The sequence below is a fragment of the Drosophila navojoa genome, chromosome 5, assembly GCF_054131105.1.
Source record: "Drosophila navojoa isolate 15081-1374.11 chromosome 5, UAZ_NAV_1.0, whole genome shotgun sequence".
Taxonomy (NCBI): domain Eukaryota; kingdom Metazoa; phylum Arthropoda; class Insecta; order Diptera; family Drosophilidae; genus Drosophila; species Drosophila navojoa.
Window position 1 is genome coordinate 23512907 of NC_142893.1, and position 25956 is coordinate 23538862.

General features: G+C 37.6%; 1 protein-coding gene across 42 annotated transcripts in view; it reads right to left on the reverse strand.

Moving 5' to 3' along the window:
- shot (dystonin-like protein short stop) overlaps positions 1 to 25956 on the reverse strand; it is a 93922-nt gene that overhangs the window by 64449 nt on the left and 3517 nt on the right. For 19 of the 42 annotated variants that reach the window (XR_016197186.1, XR_016197185.1, XM_089262535.1 and 16 more), the window contains exons 1-2: positions 7897 to 8185; positions 2780 to 3441 (exon numbers count right to left, since the gene is read on the reverse strand). Coding sequence is in view for 40 of the 42 variants with exons in the window: in XM_089262535.1 (XP_089118661.1) it covers positions 2780 to 3281 (502 nt within the window). In the remaining 2 variants the exon portion in view is untranslated. Of the gene's footprint in view, positions 1 to 2779; positions 3442 to 7850; positions 8186 to 20486; positions 21017 to 25956 lie in introns of those variants that run through there. The other 23 variants (XM_089262549.1, XM_018104028.3, XM_018104030.3 and 20 more) reach the window with 10 other exon arrangements.

The following is a 25956-nucleotide window of genomic DNA, read 5'->3' on the forward strand; positions in this document are numbered from 1 at the left end:
TGCGGTTGCTTTTCGTGAGCGCGTGATGATGTCACGTTCTAAGTTGAATTTTGCTGCCACGATTAAATGTTTGTTAACGTAGTTCACTGTTAACGTATTTTACGTTATTTGTTGTTGTTGTTGCTTTTAGTCAACTTCAAAAAGAAAAAATCAATACTGTAGTATACGTATTTGAAGTTCGCTAATGTTTATTTTTGCATTCTGTCGTCGCGCTTTTTGATTAGCGCACTTCAATGGCAGCGCCACGAAGCGAAGGACGTTGCTTGACCACAACATCAACTAAAATATAATAATAAAAGCAACAACTACACTAGCAATCGTAATAGGCAACAACAATTTGGCAAGCCTCCATAATTGGTAGTCTTTCTTTCAACTTGGGTTTTTGATAAGCGCTTGCTGGGTCATTACTAAAGTGCCTATAAATAGGTCTTTAGGGTAGTCGACCCTAAGACACATATACCAAAACTATATTAGGTAACAGTGATTGCATGATAAGTAGTGTTATACTCCACATACCCTGCATTCAGAGATATTTTGGAGCAAACTTAGGGGAAGCATATATGGGTTAACAGGCTTTCAAAAGGAATCTGCATATACAATCTTGTTTGAGCTCCACTATTTCATTCTAAGCAAGTTCGTTAATGATCTCATCGAACGATAGTCTAAAAGAGCTAGAGTCTTTAAATTTGACTGAGCAATTAAATATAATTAACATTTTTTGATAGATTTGCACATTCTTCATTATTAATCCTTGCCGGGTTTTATCGAACGAAGTGGAGTGTTTTTTCCCGTTCGGAGACCCTAATCTCTCCATGTATTCCCCTCTAATTACACTATAAGGTATTTTTATATAAGATTATAAGCAATGTGTATGGGTACTTATTGATCACACACAGTCGCTTAATGCCTTTACCGCACTTAAGCTTTGATAAAATAACATAACGAGTCTGTATACATATTTATATATGTATGTATATATGCATATATGTCCTATATATACAAACTATAGGCGTCTGATGGGCTCAAAGTCCGGTCCAATTTGTGGTAGGTAAACAACAAAAGAATTTCGAAGAGGCATTTATCATGGGGTAATCGCCTACCCATCAACAAATTAGCAAATCGGTATACATATATCGAATATTTCATTTCGACTATCGAATTTCCATAGTTAACAGTTTTCAGAAAATATTAAGAATTCGGGCGCCCGCTCAAAGCAAAAGTCAAATTAATAATCAGAAATAAGAAGCAAATCAACATAAAAAGCTCATAAAAATTGTGTTTTAGAAAATCATAAACGGGTTCCAATGTACAGAGTTCTTTCTACATATATACATACATATATTCGTTCTACATATATATAGTGTGCATATAAAATACTCAGCAGAGATTCTCAGAATTTTGAATACGGCTAATTTGTTTGAGCGAGCGAGTTAATTGCCGCAACTGTTAGGGGCCCACCAAAAGAACCAATGGAAAGAATATGACAACAACTCAGAGAATCAGCGATTCAGCGAGGCAGTAACCAGTTCTGAAAAATTTACGCGTAAAAATCAATAAATGAATCAATATTTTTTTGGTGCCGAGGCAAACGTTAAAATAATATTGACATAGCTTTGCATACGACATGGATCCGTCGAGCGACCCACCTAAAGTAAAATACCTCATACTTGGTTGGTGGTGAAATGTTTACTGTAAACATGGGCAGGGTTTAAACCACTCTTCGTTCCATCAATTTCATGGTCAGGGTCAGACAATCGAAGTGCTTTCATAAAACGGAAAGGTGTCAAATGGTTTCTCTCATAGCATTCTTTGCATATTTATAAGCAATATTTTATATACTTATAGGTATATGGATGATTGGATTCCGGCCAACGGCCTTGAACCCTGACAGCTGCTAAAAGCTCATGGACCGTATCATAATTACAATAAGGAATTATGCAAGCATATTTTTTCACCTAATCGTGATTTCGTTAATCATTATGCAAATGCAAATCATTTCCGCAGGCGGCATTTTTAATAGAACCATTGTTACTCAAACAACTGGCAAAAATAGAATTTAGCAAGATTTCAATACGGAAAGCAAGCTACCAGCGAGAGACGTCTAACGAATAGCGAGTGGAGCATTAAGAATCAAAGGCTAAGAGCTTAAAAACGTAGATCTCATTTTAGGCAACTGCTAAGTCTAGGAAATGGGCAACTGCAGAAAAAGCGAATGGAACACAAAGCTCTTTTCAGGGATATTTATATATATTTTTAAGCTAAATGAAATATACTCGCTATTGTATTGAAAATATCGAGTAACGAATGGAATAACGTCTAAAGAGGGTTCCAGTAGGAGCTTCGAGTAATTGGAAAGGCTTATCGAATAGAATCTATAGCAAATATGCAAAATATGCTTGTCGAATATAACCTATAATAATATATAATCTATAATAATATATAATCTATAATAATATAAAAACATTTTTATATAGCAAATGTCTTGAGTAGAGCGTAAACACTTTATAGCAACATCAGTAATAATTCTTTATAGCAACATATGTTTAGTATAACCATCTAGGTAACAAAAACTGCCTAGTAGGGAGAGCCTGGTATCGTATAGTTGGTTAATAGCATAAGAAATTAGCAACTCGTCAATACGCAACGAACAACGGGCAGAGCATTAAAGCAATTCAGTTAGTTGAGCATCTGACGGACGGCGTGTAACAAGTAACGAGTAACGGCCAAACGAACGAGTAACGAACAACTCGAGTGATAGAATGAACCTTTGCCGACTTACGCATAATATCCCAATCTTCTATAAAATGATCCCAAATGGACATGGTACCTTTAAACTGCGTCAACGCATCCTCGTAGCCGCCCTGCGGCTGCGCCTGCGTTGATGAGTGTTTGGCCTTTTTGGCCGCCGGACTAGCCTCGACCAGTCCATGCGAATGCCTTGGATGGTGCTGCTGATGGTGATGGTAATGATGAGTGCTGCTGCTGCTATGGCCGTTGGCGTAAAGCTCCCGATCGCGTTGCTCCCGCTGGACCTGATGATAGTCCAGGGTGCCATTGCCACCTGGGGAGACAGAGATTCGTGCAACAGGCGATGCGGCTGAGCTGCTCGTCGTTGTGGCATGATGATAGCTCTGATGGTGATGATGCGTCTGCCTGGAGCTGCTCCGTTTCATCGAATTGGTGCCGGTGCCGCTGCCGCTGTTGTGATGATTGCCCGGCTCATGCTGCAGCTCATTGGGATCGAAGCCGAGGCGATCCTTATAATAGGAATGCGATGTCATCTTGCGTTGTCATGAAATACTTTCGCTTGCGCGTATCTTGCTTGATTATTATTTTTAGCACGTTTGCTGCAGTTGTCTTCTTTTCCTTTCGTTTTTTGGGTACTTTTTCTCTTTTGTGGATGGCACTTTGTGATTTTATTTTTATTGCTCCGCTGACTGACTGATTGACAAAACGAAATTAAAAAGGCTAAACTTGGAGTTGCGAGTCGCGCATCGCGAGAGAGATGCAAATTAACCGCGTGAGTCAGCGTTACGTACTTGAACGTGAAATCAGCAACAAACGAATCGAATTGCAAAATAAAACTAAAATTTGAATCAAGTGCAATAAAATGTGAGTAAAAGTTTTGTTGACTCGCGCTGTTTTTGTTGAGGAAGTCTATTTGCGAATCTCTTCTTGCCGGCATTTTGTTCCAATTGGCTGACAGCCAAAAAGAAGAAAAACCAACTCAGCCGCCGGCTACGCAGCATTTGTATCTTTTGCTAGCGAGTATCTTTTGTATCTTTTTAGTGTATAAATATGCATGGGTGTGTGCGTGTGTGTGTGTGTGTTTCTGTCTTTCTTTCTACATGCTCTCTGCAAATGACAGACGACTCGCCGTTTCTGCATTTGTCGTCCGGCTCTTGAACTGTTTGTCCCTACAAACTACAGACAATTGACAAAAACTAAAATAAAGAGCAAGGCAATAAACGGGCAGAAGTTCAAATACCCTAGGAAATTATATCTCACACAAGGCTTGGCAGACTTTAGAGATTTATTTTTTTTTTTTTAACTTTGTTTTAGAATACTCTCTTATTATGAAAAGAGAAAGAGAATAAAAAAAAACTAGAACTAGCGTTTATGTTGACTATGAAGTATTTATGCAGAATACGCATTAGAACAGAAGTTATGAGATCCGCGATGGAGACCCCACACAGCGAATTCTCAAGAAGTGAAGAAACTTTCAGGTTGTAAATCCAATTAGCCGGTAACTACATATGTATGCTTTTGCTTTTATTTTAACCGAATACTATATGAAACTAATATGAAAATTCCTAAAAAGTAGAAGACAAATTTGATAAGCTTTCAAGTTCCATATGTTACTTTTGATTATAATAAGAGTATGTTGGAGCCAATTGAATAGTATTTATAGAACCAAGTCATAGATCAGATAAGTTCTCGTTAAGAGTTCTCGTTTATCTTGAACTCTGCGACATTTTGCTGCCCTTTCGAAGGTTATGTAGGGTATGGACTTAAATTGTCCGCCCGGGCGCGGTACGGGTAGCAAATTGAAATTATAAAGATAAATTGAAATCAGACAGGGCAGCTGCTGTGACAGCTAGAGGTACAGATACAATTGTTGGTACAATTGCAGACTCAGGCACAGATACACATACAAAAGCGCAGTAAAAGTGAGCTATGCTCTAAATTGTTTCGCTCCTCCTGTCTTCTTATATACATACACATATATCATTTTTTTAGCTGCACTTTAAATTGAACAATGGCCATAAAAAATTTGTACTTTCATTTGCGACAAGTCTGCAGCTCACTTTTTATTTTTAGGTGCTTATTCAAGTTGAATTACAAATGGAATTTCTTTGATAACTTTTCGCTGTACTCATTTTTTTATTTATTTATTGTTCATTTTGCATTCTCGACTGCATGAGGTCAGCAGTTGGGGTGACACCAGCTGGCTTTCTTTCAACTTGCAACTTCCATAATACATTTATAAATAACTACATAAATAATAGTGGAAACACGCAACGCGCAGCTGGCCAATGAGACAGGCTGTCGCGCTGATTAGATACCGATGGTCCCTCAACACAACAAACACAGATACATTTACAGATATACGTAGATACAGATACAGATACAGCTACTCGGCGCAACAGATACTTATACGAATATCTTTTTGAATTTCCCTCGTGTTTGCCTGCTTGTTGTTGATTTTTTTTTTTTTTTTTTCAATTTGTTTATTGCTTCTATTTGTTATTGTGCATTGTTTTTAGTTTTCGCACGACAAAAAATTAACAAATGAATTCGTTTTGCATTGCACTTTTACTCAATTTTTATGATTATTATATATTGTTATTTATTGTTTTTTTTTTTTTCGGCAATTGGTTTTGCATAAATTTTTCTTATTTATTTTATGTTGCAACTTTCTTCAGTACGTTTTCACTGCTAATGTTATTTATTATATATATGTACATGTGTATCTATATTTATTTATTTTTGTTTTTTTCTTTTATTTTTTTAGTTAAATCTGTTTCTGTTGTAGTTTTTCATTCACATGCAAAAATTCACACAATAACTCATAAAAATGTGTTTCTTGTTTACTAATTTTCACATCGCTTATTTCCACCACACTTTTTCCAACACTGTGTGGCACAGTTATTATTGGGTCTCACACATGTTTTTTCCAGTCGCTTTTTCCGAGCCAGGCCTAAGCTTGAGTGAGAGCGCACATTAGCTCGCATTCAAAAGAAACAACAAAACGTTGCTCAATTTGTGTGCTGCATTCACTGCTGCCAATTCAGCTTTTTTCCCGTCAAATCTGGCTTTTTCCGAAGACAAATTGCGGGAAATATTTAAGAATTGCGGGAAGCGGGAATTCTGGCTTTTTTTGAAAATGAATTAGGCTTTTTTCGATTTTTTTTAATACTTCGATTTTTTTTTAATACTGAAAACATGTACTTTGTATTAAATATTGTATATATTTTTTGTATATATCGAATGCTAATTGCCTTAGCCTAATATGTATATCGTTCGGATATGTAGCACTAACACACACTTAAGCTAAGTCTTGCACAAACCTCTGCGCGCACCATGGTTAACATGGCGGTTGCCACTTGTAAGAAAAGAGCATGTAGAATCCGATATGTACAAAGGGTATGATTTTGAAAAGAAAATCAAGTCTTTAAATATCGATGCAGGCCTCGAACAAGAAATTCGTGCTCGCTGCTCTTCTTTTGTTATTGAACTTATCAAGCAGCTAAAGCAGAGGTAACCAATTTTTCTGATTCTTCTACCGACCGTTAAATAATTTTGATTTTATCTGCAGTCTCCCCGACAATTTTAAAATCTTAAAAAACATTGACGTTTTTTCCGTTGATAAAATTGTGTCAACTAAAAAAAAAGTAATTACAGAATTGTTGGAACACCTCCAAGTAGACAGAATAGCCGACATTGAGCGGCAGTACTATGATATTAATCTAGTTAAGTGGGAAAACGTTAATGACAGCTCCGAATTTTGGAATGAAGTCTCCAATTACAAGGATTCTGGCGGCAACCGCCGATTCCTTGACTTGGCAGCTGTTGCCCTGCAAATGTTTTCATTACCATGGTCCAACGCGGAGGTGGAACGCGTATTTAGCCAGCTTAACTTGGTAAAGTCCAAGTTAAGGAACTCAATGAGCCTAAGCACAATAAACAGTATTCTTAGCATAAGGTAATATTTTATTGAGAGTGAAAAGATGATACCGATATATATATTACTTTTTTATTTAATATAACACACAGATATGGTTTGCGAAGACTGGGCAAATGCTGCTATGAATACAAAGTTCCTTCAAATTATCTTCGCATGATAGGTACTAACAGGTCGTACGATTCTGAAACCGATGCTAGTCGCGAAGAATTAGATAGCATGCTAAAAATCTTGTAAATTAAAAAAAAAAAAAAAAACAATCAAACTATAATAACCGCTTTTTTTTAGGCTTTTTTGTAAAAATTTTCAGCTTTTTTTTCCGTTTCTTCCATCTAAAAACAGCTTTTTATTCTGGTAAAAAGTTGGCAGCACTGGCTGCATTGTTCTAAGTCGGAAAGAGCAGAGGGATAGAAAGAGCTAGATCAAGAGAGAGAGAGAGAGAGAGGGAGAGAGAGAGAGAAGTGAAACAAAGAGAGAACGCAGTCAAAACTATGCCTGATATGTGTGTGCAAGGAGCCTTAAGAATGTGGTGGCTGGCAGCAAAACGGACAAGTATCAAGAGCTCACTACTCAGGTAGGCTTTCCAGTCGAGACGACTCTGGAGACACTGCGTTTGGCATGACTAATTTGCGGACAATTCCACTGGAAATCAAATCTCTGCGTGCACGCAGGCGCATAGCCTACCAAAATCTTGAAAAAGGTTCCGAAAATAAGAATAAAGAAAACAAAACTGAAATAAAAAACAAAAATACAAAAAAAAGGAAGGCGAACACACACAACAAAAAGAAACTGGTTATTGAATGAAAAGCCAGCCAGCAGAAATGGCAAAAACAGCCACACAAAACACACAAAAAATTTGAAGCAAAGCTAAAGAAGTTTCTTGGGCGTCTCTTTTGAAGCTGAGACCTGGCAAATATTTGAAAAATGCACACTCACACACACACACACACGCAAGCACGCCCATACACACGCGCACACAAACGTACAACTGGACGAAGAGGCAGCGCGCAAATACAGCTGCCAATGGCTAGTGCGTTTATTTCATTTTTATGAGCCTGATAAGCAACAGGCAGGCAACACACAGGCAGGCACGATCAGTTAATCAATAGATTTTAGTCACTATTATTAATAGTTTTTTATTTTGCTTCTTCCAAGATAAACACACTCTATATTTATGATAAGTTGCGGGCGGATATTGTGGAAATTATTACGCTTTCTTATGATTTCAATGCCTTTTTTCTGCGCACTTTGCACAATTTTTCACACACACGACAACTTTTTTTCGCGTTGTTGTTGTTGTTGTTGCTGCTACTGGTGCTTAGGGCCAGGTTAGAAAAACGGCTGTGCGTTGGCAGCGGCAGCAGAAATTTACAAATTGTTGTTGTAGTTGTTGCTGTCGCTGCTGTCTATTCGGACACACTCAAATAACGGAAATAATTTGCTTGCAGAGGACGCCAACCGCTCGGTATCGTTGTTCAAATTGGACTGAGAACACGGCCAGAGCGCAAGCAACGATTTTGAATGGGTGCCGCGCTGCGAGCGCCGACTGCATGCATGTGTATGCCAGTGCTTGAGTGTGTGTGCATGTTTTCGTGTGTGTGTGCGTGAGCTAAGCAGGTGTAGCGCTCTCTCTGCGTCTTTTGCTCTCTGCTGTCTGACTATGCATGTATGGATGTGTGTGTGGGCTGAGCACGATCGTGGGAGCGCCAGGGCTTAAGCTCGGCGAGTGCGTAAGCGAGTTTCTACATCTGTACGAATGACCCAGCCGAGAGACTCACTTGCTCACTTGCTCACTTGCTCACTTGCTCACTTGCTCACTTGCTCACTTACTCACTTACTCACTTACTTACTCACTCAATCATTCAGGCACTCAGTCACTCACTCAAAAAATGCCACATATTTGGTCAACAAATTCGCCGAGCGCCTCTTGCTACGGGTTTTTAATTGCGACAACTGCGGGCGGGATTGGCAAAACCGCTGCGGTCAAGCATGTGGGCTGCCAGCGAAAATATAAGAAATAAGAAATTGACAAAAAACACAAGCAAAAAAAAAATAAAAGAGAAGAGAAAATAAACCGCTAATGGTCATGGCCGTTAATAAACAAAAAGCCCTAATTTGGTGCGGAGCTGAACGGGCTGAAGGAAAAAAAAAGAAGCTGAACTAAACATTGGCTATTCAGCAAGACGCCGCGCGAGATTCTTTCGTTCTCTCTCTGCAGACATTCGTTTCCTTATTGCACTCACTCTACATACATTGACGAAAATAGCCACAAAATGAACTTAGCAAAATATAAACAAGCAGCGGATCTACGATGCGGGTGCTCTAACTGGAACACCACTGGGATTGAGAGTACGCTGACCAAAAAGCAACAAATTATAATTCTTCTAAGTACATGGGTGTGTGTGTGTGTGTGTGTGTGTTTGTGTAAACATAACACACATAAAAACGGCAAAGCTAATCTATGAGGTGTAAAAATAGTTGAAGAATCCATAAAAATGTAAAAATGCAAGCAGACCAAAAGAGAGGCGCAGAGAGTGGCACACAGAGAATGAACGAAAGAGTGAGAGGGAGAGGAAGAGCGCGCGCAGTCAGAGAGCGCTGTCAAAACAGCTGAGTGCTTTGACAGTTGCAGTGCGTGTGTGTAGAGCAGTTGGCCCAATGCAGTTGTCACAGTGTGTGCATTATGAACGAAATTATAACAGTTATTGAGAGTGCAGTCTTATGAAAATGGAAAGCTGAACTGGACCGCATTGATCACATAACAGCTGTGTGCTTCAATTAACGGAAATGCATGGCAGTTGATGCCGAAACTGAGCAAAGTTTTGTCACACGAGTGACTCAGTCAGCGCCTCGAAAGCCTTGGAAGTCGTGACTAAGCCGCACTCCAAACGGGAGTGCAAATGAGTAGGCTTAATGCTAAAGCTCACTGGGTGTGAGTGCGTCTTTGTGTGTGCGTGCGTGTGTGTCTGTGTGAGTGTCATGTGTGTGTGTGTGTGTGTGTGTGTGTTTGAGTTTGTTTCTGTGTTAGTTTCTTAGTTTTTGCCTTTCATTCATTTGCATACGCTGGTCGCACTTGAGTGATTCTGACATCCAGATATAAACTCAAGCCGCTGCCGCTGCCGCTGCCACTACCTTGCCTCTCTCTCTATCTTGCTTACCCTCTCTCGCTTATTAGAGCAGCCCACTTGTGCAGCGCCTGCTCTTTGAGCGCTCAAGTGGCCGGCCTTAATCAATACTAGTGCGTTATTCAGATTACGAGCTGCACTTTATATAAATGTAAATGTGTGTGTGCGTGTGTGTGTGTGCAAGTAATTGTGTGGGTGTCTAAATGCGCGCTTACGCAAATTTCATTTTTAATTAGTCGCAAAATCATTTGAGCTGATTTCAAATTGGCAGTTGATTTAATTGCCAGCCGACTGCCTTAGGCTTTTCGAATTGCCTTCAGGCACGCCAACTAGCTAATGTGGCCACAATCAAGGTAAGCTCAAGCCCACACGGGGGTGGTCTACCCCTTCGGCTCCCCCTGACAGCAGTTGGATAACAGCTAGACACACAGCTCAACCTGCCGTTTATTCAAAGTTATTTTTTGCTCTCTGCACTGCCCCACATGAACTGTGGATTAAAGCCAAGTTTTTGCAGTTTTGTGAGGAAGGCCAACGGCAAGGATGAATGCTTGATAAACGATTAGAGCTTTATTCAAATGAATTGCTTTGAGTGTCTCAGCTCAATTGCATATTATTCATGAATGCTACCCATATATCTCGATGTGTATAGAACGTTAAGTATGAAATATTAACTCTCATGCTAGACATGTTTTCATTCATTCACTGCATGTTAGCAGTGAATTGTTATACATTGTTATACATATATTAGTTTTCGAGTCATCATTTATGCTTAACATTATTCATTGACAATAATGAGTAATAGATATTAAACTCATTTATAATCTAAAATTGAAGAATCTCTAACATTTCGATAATAATCCAATAAATTGCAGCAGGAAGTACCCAAAGTAAGTGAATCGCACTCATCAAAACTAAAAATAGGGATCACTATTATTATATATTTTTGCGAAGCAGATGGACACTGACTATTAATAATGCAACAAACTGATTGGAAGTGTGAAAAATAATATTCTAAGAATATCAGCTCTGGGTAATTTAATGATTCATAACTGAGGCTTAAAAATAAATATTCTACAATATATTCTATATATAACATTCCGAAAATATATTATACATGTATATCTTTTGATTATTTTAATATTACATATATATGAATAACAATTTGTTAGTGTTTCAAGAAGTATTCATTGATATTTCCAGTTTAATATTCCAGTTGAGCTTCATTGTGAGACATTGACTCGTAACCAATCTTCTGAGACGTGTATCGATATCACTAACGATAGTTCTATGGATAGTGATATTATTTTACATGGATAGTGAGATCATTTCTACTTCATCATCAATATAAAGCTAATATGAATATGAATGCTAATTACGAATAAAATAAATGCATATGCATATGGGTGTTTCGGGAAACATTTATTTGCAAACAATTGTTATTTATCCATACCTTTTTAAATAGAAATCAAAATATGCGTATACCTATGATAATATTCACAACACTCAAACTTATTCATTCTCTAGATTTGTATTCTACAATAAACTAGTATTTCTTCCAAGAGCTGAAGACTGCGTGAATTCCTCTAAAAATGTTCATGAATAGCATGAATGGTCGTCATGAATAACACTGTTTAACGCATTGCAAAAACGCTTGCAACGAAAACCTAGAGAGGAAAAATGTCTGTTGAGCAACCGGCAAACAACAACAACAACTAGCAAACTAGCAACTAGCCAACCCACCTTTGCCATCTATTACAGACTGCCCACGCGCTGACGCCCAAGCCACTTGAATTCCGCCTGTCAGAGGCCACATCCGTCTCATGACAAACCGGCAATGGGACAGACCAGACCAGAACGGGCCAGGCCAGCCCAGCCAGACACGAGCCGAAGTCGAAGTCGAATCGAACCGAAGAGTCGACCCAAGACCAGGCATCAGACACCAGACACCAGACACGACTCAGACTCAGACTCAGACTCACAGTCGGACGACAATTTTCCGTAATGATAATTGAAGTGCTGCAAAATATGCCGGTTGTACAGGGCGGCGACTGAAAAGTAAATACAATGAGTATCACTCACTCATTCAGTCACTCACTCACTCACTCAGTCAGTCAGTCAGTCAGCCAGCCAATCAGTCAGCGGAGTGAGTTATTAACCAAGTGCGCGTCATGCGCTTAAAACTGGAGATGAAGACATTACTGGACAATGTTTTCAGGCTCTCAATTATTTCGAAACGCAAATATATGTCAAGTCCAATCGATCTTGGGAATGTACATGTGCACGTATACAATTCAGATACTTTTCGCAAAAGGTAAGACAATGGCATTTCCATGTTGTTTTGATTTCACTTTGGCATTGAATAGGGCACCAGCAACTGACCCAGTGACAGAGTCCGACCCCGACCCCGACCCCAGCCCCAACCGGGACCCCGAATACGAGTCGCAGTAGACTCCCCCTTTCGAAATGCTACTCGCTTACCCACCCGCAGACAGGTTTTTTGTAGTAGGCGTACTGACTTTTAATGCTAGGCACCAAAGGGTGTATTAGATTCCTCAAGCATTACGTGCTCGGGTGTCAAGATCTACGTGACTCTCTGGTGGATAGCGTGTGTGCATGGCTTTCAAAAGACTTTGATTGATGAAGGTTGAAGTCTTGGTCTAGACATGTCTAAGCCCGCTTTTCCTGCAATTATTTGAAATATCGGTCCCTTCGTTTCATACAGGGTATGATGTTAAGATTGGAGAGTATCTCTAACTATAGTTAGATACAGTTTAGTACAACTTTCATTCTCTTTCCTGATCTTGAATACGTTTTCTATTGTTTTTGTCCAGTAGTTTTAATTATGCCCTATAAGAATCAGATTACTGTTATAGGACATCCTTTGCATTTCCCTTTATCAATACCCACTTGAGTTAGTAATTAATATCATTCTTAAATATTGTTTCCCATGATTCTTTTTGTGGTTTTTATATTTCTAGTTTTTATTAAGTTTTCTTTTTAAATAACTTATTTTATTCACTGAACGCCTTTCTCTTTTCAATACATCATTCAATAGTAAGCGAAATGAATCGACGGTAAACCTATCCCGATAGAGTGAATCCTTAGTCCTTCTTCTGCTCGCTAATTTCTCTTCACTCCATTCTTTTGACATCTTCAGAGCTGTATTTAGAATTCTAGGGTATCTTTTAGACAGCCATTGGCTGTGCTGCTAACAATCTTTAGCTTGTTTACGTTTCATTTGCGTGTAATGTCATTTAAATGATTTGCGCGATTGTTGTTGGCTTTGTCAAAAGGCCAACTTGTTTCGCAAGCTCGTTTTTAGCCACGATGACGTCATGGACAACAACCTCCCACACAGACAACAGCTGTGATATGTATAACAGGCCATAAATAAACCCAAACACAAAAATTATAATTGCTTTCGTTGTCGTTGTTGTTGTTGGTGTCATTGTTGTTGCAATTTTTTGTATGATTTTTTTTTTTTTTTTTTCGCTTTCAGTTAAAGGCAATTCCTTTGCTGATCTCATTGCATTTTTCTCTGAATGTTTCTCGATTAAAGACAACAACAACAGCAAAATATATAAATGAAAAGAAGAAGAAGAAGGGAACACTTGTGTTATTTTATTGAGACACTTGAGGCATTGCACAACATCTGCTATAAGGCAGATACTAAAGTAGAGTAGGAGCAGTTGGGGTGGAGTTAAGTCACAAGTCTCTTGACCTCGCATATTGGTTAAAGTGCTTGTGATTGTTGTCGGCGCCAATGGCAATTAGTAGCGTAATTAAATATTTGTGTACAATGCAATGCAAATACATTTTCGTATTGTTATATGGTTTATATCAGTTTCCATTCAAATTAGTATTTGCTTTGCCATACCCTGCAAATCATCAAATAAGCCTTGAATGGCTTGAACATTCAGTTTGAGCTCTTCATAGACCTCATTGAACTCAGCGACTTTTGCTATGCAAATTATGTGAAGGCTATGTGTGAAGTAAGATATCTCTAATTTATTTGGTATATGTTTTAGACTTTTAACTTGTTGAATAGATGAGCCAACAGAGAAACTCTTCAAAACGAAGTAACTTTAACAGAGTTTCCTAACTTTCTGCAAATTTTAGAAGAAAGTTCTGATTCAAAGAAGATTCTTAGAATTAAAATTTAATTTAATAGTTAGGAATCTTGCATTCATATAAAAAAAGGCTTTCATTTTTTGATAGACATCGTAAATTTAAACAAAGTTTAAGAAAGAAATTACATTTTTTCTTTAATTCTTAGAATTGAATTGAATTGAAAGATTAATAATATATTTTTGTAAACTAGTTGAGAATTGTAATATTGTTTGCATTTAATAAGCATCGATGTAATTCTAACATTCGTTCAGACCTGTACGGTTCTGTTATTGTGTTTTTTTTTTTGTTAAGTTTAACTAGAAACTCAAGTGTTTAATTTAAACAAATTATTAAAACAAGAGTTTCAAAAGCCTTTGGCGGCTCGTCTACAGGGCGTTCACGGCGTCAAGCACTCTTATTCGCCAGATCATTTTATATTGAATTGCGCAGAGGGCGGCAAACGGGCTTTTGATCAACGTTTATTTTTGGCATATCCACAGAGACACATAGCCAAAATAAATTGTCTGTTCCGTTAAGAGTTGCGATGTCAGTTTGTTTGTTTTTTCTTCTTTTTTTTTTGGAGTTGACAAATTGACACACAAAATTGCTTATCTTAATGAGTCACAGAAACTCGAAGAGCCCCAGTCAGCTAGGGAACTATGCCATATGGTTTGCGCAGCCTTCGCTGGAGACAGATAAAAAAGTATCAGAGCGATATGAAAGATGTGTACAAACAGTAAATATTGAGGAAACTGGAAAAATTTACAGACTGAGAAACTAAAGAAAAATACTAACTGGGAAGTTGATTTGCTTAGGAATGTGACTTATAAGTTAGCTGACCTTCAGTCTATAAGTTTCTTTTTACTTCGAGCCCGAACACATCTCACTCGAGTAGCTAATTATGAAAGCAATGCACATAACTAGTCAACAGATTGTCAACAAAGATCATTATTTCTCATCGATTTATAGAGCTATTTTTGGCCAGTTTAGATTTGTTTAGCTTCTTTTTTTTTTTTTTTTTTTGTCTTTGTTATATGCGTTTGACTAAGTCGTTAAGTTCAAATTAAATTCACAGGCACTTAAAATTGTCATAATTTCCAAACGGTTAATTAACGTTCGGCTGAAGAGCGAGCGAGATGGAGGAAATGCAAATTGAATTGAAAACTAATTAGAGATATCAACAGACTCATACACTGATATATTTATATACATATGTATATAGATATAATACCCCATACACATGCCAGATTTGACAACACGCCCCGCGATATGGTCGAACGACACGCATACATAATGACAATTAAAAACCAAAACGGAATGAAGGAAAACAGCAGCAAAGCAAAATACAGCAAAAAATATACAGAGAGAGGGAGAAAGAAACGCAAAGACAGCTGTGGAGCACTACGTGCCTGCCAAACAGAAGCAGGTTCCAAGTGCAACAACTGTTCCCGAGCTCTGGGCAGAGGGGGCGGGAGTGGGTGCTCACACAGTTATCAGTTTTCAATTAACAACATCGTGTTATGTACCCCCGCAGTAGTAGGCGTATCTATAAGATACAAAACAAAGCACAATGCCGAAATAAACACCAAAGAACACAAAAAAAAACGATAAAAAAAACACAAGAGCAAAAAAGTCCAAAAGATACCAAATTGAAAAATAAAAGACGAGCTGCACACTTACGTTTCACTGACTAAGTAGGAATTTTGGAAGATGCATGAATTTTATTACAACAAACCCATTGCGTAAGATATACATATATTGATTACCTACTTATGTATGTATATACATTATTCCTTAAGTATACCTTGAAAATTTACTGAGATATGAATAAAAGTTGTGTTTTGAATCAAAAACTTTAAAAACTAACTCTTTTTTTTTAGAACATAATATAATATTTCACACAACATTTAAAGTTTAGATGAAGATCTCAGTAAATTTTCAAGGTATACTTCAACTGGAGAGCGTAAGAAAGAAACAATCTTCTAGGTTTCGCCAGAGCAAAGCATTTCAATATTAAATTTTTAATATTATAAGTACGAAATGAATTTGAAATAACAATTTAAAAAGAGTGAAATTTAGCCCAAAATTTTGTATTCTACACCCGAAAATAATTTAAATACAAAATCGAGCTAACGGACAATTCTGAGGTTTATGGAAATTTGCACAGTTATACATATTTGGAGGCTAATGATATGTATTTACCAAAATTTATGTAACTCCCATGATTCCTCGCTCGTTTTAGGTTGCAAGTGGATAAGTCAATCCATTTGCTTTACATAATATTTTGAAAATTGTCACAGACTTTCGACTCTCATTACATTTTTCATTAGAATACTGCAGTATGCTAGAAAGAAAACTTCATTGAGGATATAACTTACACTCTACTATTTTTCAATAAAGCGACAACTCTGGCAGCGGTTCAACTGTACTTCCGGTACGGGGCCTGTTGCCAGGCCAATTAAACATTAAAACAGTGCACACGTTCGATTTGTGAGCTGCATAGCAAGTAGCTCGAATAGATCAATGCGATTCCATTGAGCACGGCCAGAGGCAAGTCATGAAATTTATTAATGAAATATGCTAAATAAATATCAACTCGGCTGCAATTCAGAGGTTTGGCCTGTCGCTCAATGGGCAGCCATCGATAGCGGCCTGCCGCCCGATAACAAGCTAAACATAATGCTTATGCTTGGCTTTTTCTCAAACTCTGACCGCATACCATGAGCTAATTTGTATGTGCCTTGCGACTAAAATAGGTAATTTGGCCAATCAATTCGTCACTCACAAAGAAATTATTTTTTGGAGATCTTAAAAGAAGAAAATGTTGTGTTTCAATTTTGAATATGGAATACTCTTTCTGTTCATACTATCTGAGCTAGATTAATATTCAGTTTACTTCAGTGTTTGTCGATAACATATCGATAATTCATTGGTTAACAAGCTACAAATTAACAACTGATTATAAAATTAAGACAAAGATCAATATACAATTATATTTGTCAATGTCATCAGTAGTCAATACTCATAAATTAAAAATGTATTATTATACATAAATTATTGTTATATCGATAACTTATCGATTATCATACATTACATTGTGTATGTTTTAATAGCGTTTTTGTTTTTCATTATTATTATTACACTATTGATTGCCCTCCCATATACTCGGTGGTAACCGGTAATGGTACAATACTTTTTATTTCTACCTGATATATCGGGTACATCCCTGTGTTAGAGCATTTCAAGCAAACTATCTAACCGGCGAACGGTGTCAGAAATTTCTGCCCACGCGCCTTACAGATTTTGAGCCGAAGAATTGGCGCAACGCAACCAAAAACGGAAACGTCGCGCAGGCGTACAAAAAATATATATAGACAAAGAAGGAAACAGTTACAGACTAAAGGAAAGAGATCACAATAGAGAATGAGCACGAGAGAGAGATGGAAAGAAACGGCTTAAAATGTATTCAAAGTAGGCATAAATTAAAGCGCTTTCAACAAATGATGTTTGAGCAAATTATTAACGAGTCCAAAACATAATTATGCTGAATGATTGAATGAACGAATTGATGCGCCAGGTGAGAGGGGCAAGGAGAGTCAAGGGTAGGTGAAGTAGGAAAAGAGGCGTGGCCCCCTGTTGAGTCAGTCGGCGTGGGTGTCGATTTTATAAGCTGAATGCGAATCGTTGAATCACAAAAAATCATTTTTTTTTTTACAGCCAAGTTTTTCCGTTACACGAACACAAAGCGAGTGGGTGTGTGTGAGTGTGTGGGTGTGTGGGTTAACTGGCTCAGGGCTAATTAAAACTCTAAAAGCAGCAGCAACAACAAAACACAAATGCAAATGCAAAACTTTGCCACATTAAAAGTTGTCTAACAAACTTTGAAAATTGTTGCAAATCGGTTCGATTTTTTCATGCCTACGCAACTGCCCCGCCATTCGTGGGTGTCAGTCTGTCTCTCTGTTAGCCTGAGAGTGTGTGTGTGCGTGTGTGTGTGTGTGTGCCACGCCCCCAGTGTCAGCTGCCGCCAGCTGTCAATCTCAATCAACTTATCTATTTTTCTAGCCTGAAGCGGTTTTCGCTTTCATTGCAAATCTTGTCTTAAGTCTGGCTTGTTTTCTCTGCTATGAAATGCTACATATTTGTGGGCGTGGCTATATTGTGGGCGTCTCGGAAAGTTGTTGAAAGTGTTGAATTATTGAAGCACCCAAGGTTACGTAGAGGATTAGCCAACTATTTGAACTTGAAATATTATTGCAGAGAGTTGATCAAGCTGAGCAGATGAGTCAAGATCAAGATCGAAGAAGGAAATCAACCCACATTCGATTAATATTTGTCTGTTTTTTTTTTATATTTATATTTATATTTATATATATTCAAACAGCTCATAAAACTAACCAAAACAGACATTGAAAATAATTTGAATGCTCAAGAATGTGGCAAAAATGTCCAAGATTAAGCGAGACATATTTCTGATTCGAAAATGTGTTCAAATTCGAATTTATATCAATTTATTTTATGTGTTTATATGCAATATATATATATATATTATATCTAGTATATTGTGTGGTAGACATCGATAAAAGTAACACTAATTCTAAGCAACACAATCCCACTATAATATTTTAATATGTATGTATATGTATACTATATAATAATAGTAAATAATAAATTTTTATATTTTCCTATATTGAGTCTCTTTTTTTGACTCTACATTTTTTGACTTTTAATTTATATCTATTTTTGTGTATATTACTTTTCCTCAAATCCTTCATTCTCGTCGAAAAATTAAATTTAGATTCAACTCAAAATCAAATAGAAATTTGTATTCTAGAAATTCCTGAACTAAATCCAAGCACACACATTTCACATTCCTCTCCATTGCACCTCCGTCAAGAGCTGGGTAACGGGTCACAAATAGCTGAGAGCCTGCTGCAACTAAATATTGTAGAGCATTGGACTCAATACGCAAAAAAGCTGGCAGCACAAATTGTTTGTTAACCGAACAATGCCCTCAACGGAGGCAACAAAATGACGGCGACATAAATTTCAATTTTTATGTTGCGATTGCGAAAGCAAGAATAGCGCGAAAATCTTGTAATCTAGATGAAGTAGATAGATACTCTTTCTTTTATGCATTTATATATGAACAATAGATATTTTGATATTAAGCATAGCGCTCATATAAATCTAAAGAATATCATTCACAGTTACATAAGATCGAGGCTGGGATTTATCGATTTTTGAGATATGAGAAAAGTTGAACGGAAATCCTATTTAGATGATAATATATTTGATTATCCCAGTTTTACATACAGATTAGGAAACAGGGCTAAGGACAACCAAACTGTTGATCCCTATAGAATAAATCACATATGATTATACGATATATGTGGACTTGGAATCATCTAGCACAGCAAAAAAATCGAAATACCCTTCCAACAAGTGCATGAAAAGGCGCAGCAAAACATCTAGAAACATGGCCAGATACAAATCGCTAGTAAGAGGCAAGCAGTAAAAGGGGGCGTAGGGGCGGCGCGGACTGAGGTGAGGCTGGGTGCAACCGCCAACTCTGTAGGCTGCGTAGCGACTCCGTCGGCGGCACAGAAATAGAATAAAAGCGACAGCAGCGGAGGCTGTACCGTTAGGCGTGGAATTAGCGCATAATATGCGACTTCCAACAGCGGATCGGGAGCGTCAAGAGAGAGAGAGGGAGAGAGAGAGGTAGGTAGACAATAGAAAGAGAAGAGAGCGAGAGGGAGGGTAACTGTTGGCAATGTATTGGAAAAATGTCAATGCGGCGGCAGCCGTTTAAATGGCCTAATGCATTGAGTTGTGGCACAGTTTGAGAGCAACTGCCTGAACATAGTGCAATGAACCAAGCGTCGCACAAGCGTGTGGGAAACCCGGGCGAAGCACTGCAGTCTCTGAGCCCTGTTCAAGTGGGTAGTGCAAATATTTGGCCAACAAAGAATTGGCACAGACAATAGTTTGGCGTCTGAATGGGATTGGGGTTATTCTGAATGAAACTGGGAAGGGATTATTAGCATGAACGAAACCTATTTGAATAAAATGATATCTGGGTCCATTTAATGACGAAGCAATTAAGTTTGCATACATAATATTATAAAAGTGAGAGGAATCCATTGATAACAATAATTTGCGGGTTTATGTAACAATATAGATTAGCAGAGATTACTTAAAACTTTTATTAGTATTATCGAAATAATAACATTTTCAATATTAAATGCAAACTGGATGAACTCGATTATTGGAGTCTCAATGTGTTCCTAAGTCTCTACTTTATTTGGTAAATCATATTAAAAACGTCCATAATTGCTCTAATCTTTTATAAATTCAGAATTTATATTTACGTGTGTAACGTTCAGAGATGTATCGAACTATTTAGATACATATATTTCAGATGATTTTAAGACTCCTAAATTCTGACAAAATCATGTATAATATCAAATCATATCAATTTATCGTAAATGACCACATATAAAATATTGCAATACAATTAGAGTAATAATAAAATGATTTATTTCAAGATATGCTCGACTCACCTGCTATGCGCAGGACGGCACGATCCGCCGGATCCAGCTGCAGTATGCTGAGCGGCTTGTCCTTAGCCCACTCGCTAAGGGATTCGCGATCCATCATAATGTTCGCTGCGCTGCCCGTGGATGCATAGATGCGCCGGCGCTTGCACAGCTGCTGCTCGGATTGATGATGCCGTGGCTGGAGCAGGGGGCACGAGCCATGCGCCGAATTGCCAGCACCTGTTGGTGTTGTATTCCGAATGCCACCGTTGTCGTTGCAATTGATCTCCAACTCCTCCCCTCGCCCGGCGATCGCCAACAGCTGCGGCGAGTGCGGCGATTGCGGCGTGGAGCGAGAGCGAGCGTAACTCCGCGGGGACGCCGTGTTTGCCGCGTCTTCTGCTCCGTGTAGTGAAGACGAGGTGTGCGAGCGAGATAGTGCGTTGCTGCTCTCTCGCCTGCTCCAGAGCTGGGCTTTGTATTCCTTACTTAAGCACTAATTAAAAATTCTACTAATATTTTGCTAATGTTGTTTTGTTCATTTTAATACTTGGCTGTAAAAAATAAATAATAAAAGACTAAATCAGTAATTAAATATTGTGTGTGTCAAATAATGATAATATTCTTCAACAAGAAACATTTTCATTATACTGATGGAATAATATGATATTAATATTTTTCTTCTTAACTTATTCATGCACATATTACAATGTCATTTTAAGCAATTATTGAACCTGAAATCGGCATCTGTTACGAGCTTTTACTGTACTTTAGCTGTGATTTAATTATATTTCACACTGTTACACTATTTTTTATTATTTTTGCAATCTTTATGTATATTGTGTTACTTTTATATATTTACTTTTTTTTTTTTTTTTTTTTGTTGTTAAAGTTTACAACTTTTACGAGCTGTTTATTAAACTGTTTTCCGTTTTCAATATTTTTAATAACTTATTTTTTAGTTTTCATTTTGCCTTTTTTCTTTTATAAATTCCACAGTTTGAGAGTCGTTGACTTAAAATTATTCACAGTATACTTTTGGGCGGCACTGAAAATTACAGCAGCTGACTGTCCGACCGCCGATGTATTTGTGAAATGCGCGGCAACAATAGCAACGACGACAACAGCAACAAAAACAAAAACATGAAAACACTTGTTATCAGCTGCTCGCGAGGCAATGGTTTGCCAGTGGGTCAATGCCAGCTAATGAAACAACAACAACGCGCACACACGCACACAGTGAATAAACGGAAAACGCTGTTAGCGATAAGCTATGTGTTTAGTTTGGCAGTCATTGTGCCTTGGATAAATACAAAAATTGAGTAACAAAAGAACGGCGCTTTCGATGTCGAAAAACGGCCGCGCAATTTACAATCAATGAATTTCGAAGAAGCAACGGAAACTACGTTTACTGATAAACAACGGTGCACGTGTGCAAGTGTGTGAGAGTGCAGCGAAATGTCAACATGATACAAATGCAGAGAGCAAGTCAGCGACAGAGAGAGAGAGAGAGAGAGAGCGGTAATAGAAATGCGAGACCGGTTTCTTAAGAAGAGAGACACAGAAGAAAAGAGAGAGAGAGAGAGAGAGAGAAACAGCAGAGAGCATTTGCGCAAGCGCAATGCAATACCGGAAATAGTCGCCGCTGCTGCTGCTGCTGCCGCTGCAGACGTTGCGAAGCAGCGTACAATGTGCAAGAGTAAAAAATTGTCGGACCACATAAGAAAACAGCAGAACCAGAAAAACTTTTATTGGACACCTAACGGCAGGCTTCCAGTTCAGCTAGCCTAGCCAACTGTCTCTCTCTCTCTCCCTCTCTTCCTCATCGGCTCAATGGCCAATTATCGCTGCTGAATTGTATTATTATTGAGTGCCTTTTGGCAATAATAACTGTATACGTATGAGTGTGTACAAGTATACTCAAGTGTGTGTGTGTGTGTGTGTTTATTTATGGGAATTGTTTTGACGCGGTTTTGTTTTTGCCGCATGCTTTTTATGACTTTTATCAAAGTCTTTTGTGGACACATTTGGGCAGTCACATCGAATAACTAACTGTACAATTAAGATAGAGGAAGGGGGCATTGGCTAGGCAAACGTGATTGGCAAACTTAACATTTCGAATGCCTGTCACCTACGCTCGAGTGCTTTTCAAACTGTCCAATGCGCAGGTTGTCATTTGCACTGGAGTGCGTGTCAAACTGTACAGACAGACTCTGTAAGCTTTGACGCCGACGTAGGCGTCACTGTCGGCCCTCAAATCAACAAACTTATCACAAAAAGCCCAAAATGCAACAACAACAAATAACAAAAATAATTGTGTGCGTGCGCTTATCAACAGATAAGCAGTCATGAATTCTTTCTTCTTTTTGACTGATAACTTGTACAGTTATAATTCAGAAGAAAAAACGAAAAAAAGGCAATGAATCGGGCGGCCTTTACTTTTGTACCTATCGACTAAATAGAGCAAGTGTAAGCTAAATAGATTAGCAAATATAGACTCCAATATATCCTGAAAAAATTGCAAATACATATGTATAAGGATCGATGAGAACTAGAGAGAGGAAAGAAAATTTTCGACCTGAAAAGACTTTCATTTTTTCTACAAATCTTTTTCATTTTTATAAATTTATCTCTGTTCAACAGAATAGTAGAAAATCAAGATTCATCAGGTCAATGATTGAATATATTCTTATTCTCACTTAAATAGAGATATGATCGAAAGTCAGATCAAATAAGGTCGATAAACTAATATATGTGCTTAGTCTTACCTAACGTAACACTGATTACAGGGTATCGAAGACGTTAAAGCGCTGATCTAATCGCTGTTCAAATCTAACGAAGGTTGCTTAAACGTTGATTTATCGTATGGCTAAGCTATCTGTATAGTGTGCTAAGACAGAAGCTCTTGAGAAGCTCTAAAACTACATTTTATACAGATTTAATTAAGAACATCCGAATGGTTCGCACATTTAACTTGTAAATTAGCAGACATCCCATTTGAATTCGAAAATAGAAAATGAAAACGAGACGAGCTGCCCTCCGGCATCGCCGCGGCTAGCGACAGAGATCCGAACAGCTTTTGAGTCAGCAAATATATATAATTAAGATTTAGGAGCTGTTGCAAATAAATACCTATAATTAGACTAAGGACCCAGAGCTAGATGCTCTAGATGATAGACAGGAAACTGGATATCTGCAGGGGCTATAAATTCTGAGCTAAATTTAAATGTGTGTGGATTGAATTGCAAATTCAAGAAGCCAGCAACAAGAGCTGACAGAATGACGGACAGAAGAGCCTAAGAGTATCTGTGTGATATATGTACATACATACATACATAAAAAAAACAATATATTTAATGAATATATAAATATATTTTTAGGGATATTTACGATAAATTCCTATTTTAAAGTTCAGCTTCCTAAAACTCATAGATCTGAATCTTCCATAAATAATATAATAATATAACTGAAACAACCTATTTATGCCAATGGGAACCAAAATGCATTATTAATTCGATTTGTGTGAACTAGTTAAAATTTTGGCAAATTTCTCAGTCTCTCTCTCTCTCTCTCTCTCTAACTTAAAATTGTTAAAAGCAAATGCTTCCTTTTGATCGTTTTTTCGTACTCACATTCCTAAACCTTGGTTATCAAGCGAACCACCGGAACTGGCGGTTCACAACTTGTATAACGATTCTGACAACAATGTGGTAAGCAACGCCACATTTATATAACTCGACAAGTCGCTGCTCGATTTCAGTGTGTGAAGAGCCCATAAAAAAGCACTTGAAGCACACACCGCAAGACTCTTTGATGGCCAGAGAGGAGGAGTCTATTTCGCTCGTTGATTCCTCGCCCAAAGAAAGACTAAGGCAATGCCAAGACCTGCTTGCACGTGCACCGAGTTTAGATCAGCAATGGGGTTCCCAGTGCCAAAAAGAGACACAAAGAGAGGAATCAGCGAGGCAGCAGAGAGAGGCCACTAACAAAGTCAATTAAGCGACAGTTGAACGGACAATAACAGCCAATGGGAGAAATAAAAACCGTCACAAAACAATAAATGCTGATAAAACGCACACAATGGGCAACCAGTTTGACAACGTCATCGCTTGGAAAAAGTAAAACAACGCATAGAGACTCTAACAAAAGCGAACGACTAGCAGATATCCTATTCCCTGTTCTCTGTATTACCTATAGGTGTAAAAACCAGTCACATATAAAGGGAAGTCTATAAACTAAATTACCTTTTAGTTACCTTTTATCTTCTGTAATATTAATTAGTAAAGTTACTTATTGCTTAATATCAAAAGTGACCTTAATATTTATGATCTCGATAAATATAGTTTGGGTTCATCAGCATTTATCAATATCATAAATATAAATATTTTATCTACATCGATATCACAAAATGTTATTAAACTTCAAATTAACATTGATATTTATTGATCTTGCGAAATCGAGTGGGTTATTAGCCCGAGTAAATCAAACTCTACGGACATATGCATAATCCAAGTAGGAGTCAAATTTCATGGATACTTGTCTATAACCACAACATGCTCTTTCTCAGTCTCTTCCAATATTTACAGGGCATAAAATATAGAATTTGAAACGACATACCAGCACCTGCTGGGGGGAGGGGGTGGGATAGGCCTAAATACCCGACCATGGGAACTAGCCGTAGTACAATTTTTTAATTGTCTCGAAAGTCGACAGGCATTAATAAACGGCATTAGTCTCGCCTTACATAAGCAACTAGAAACCAATGAAATCATATTCTCAATTGCATTGATTGAGTAAACGACGATATTAGATCATTATATTGTTGGCGTTATATAGCACGGGCGCATATCGGTGATTATGTCATCTATCACGAGCCTGGGGCCGTGGGGCCATGCAATTAGTTATCGGATTGCCGCTCGGGTCACCCAATTAGGCAAACACTTTGCATATCAGTTGGAAACGAGCTCAATTAAAAATGATAGTTATTTCAAATATTTCGAATTTCATAATTTACATTCCAGTTTGCATTGGGCGAACGACAGCTGGCGGCATAATATCTAAACTGAGCTATTATCTAATTTATTATTATCAGTTTTAAGCGTAAAATTAAGTAGTTTAATTTTAGAATTAGCATATTTGTAGCTTTAGGCGGTTGAGAGAACTTCTCAATACAGATCTTAGACTATACGCCTTATGTGTAATATCCATTATATTGTAATAACATAATCAAATAAAAATAAATAATATTTATCATATGTATAATTATCCCTTCATTAAATTTTCCCTTCATTAAATTTTTCAATTTTGAAAACTGTTTCAAATAATTATCAGTCATTATTATTTTATCGATTCTTAAATTTAAATGTATTTATCATTATTATCTTCAATCTTTGCAGAATTTTCATGGTTATGTTAAGAGCATTCCTTCAAGCCTTTTTCTAAATAATCTTTGATCACTTATGCTCAGATATTCGTGAATTCCGCTTCATGGGCC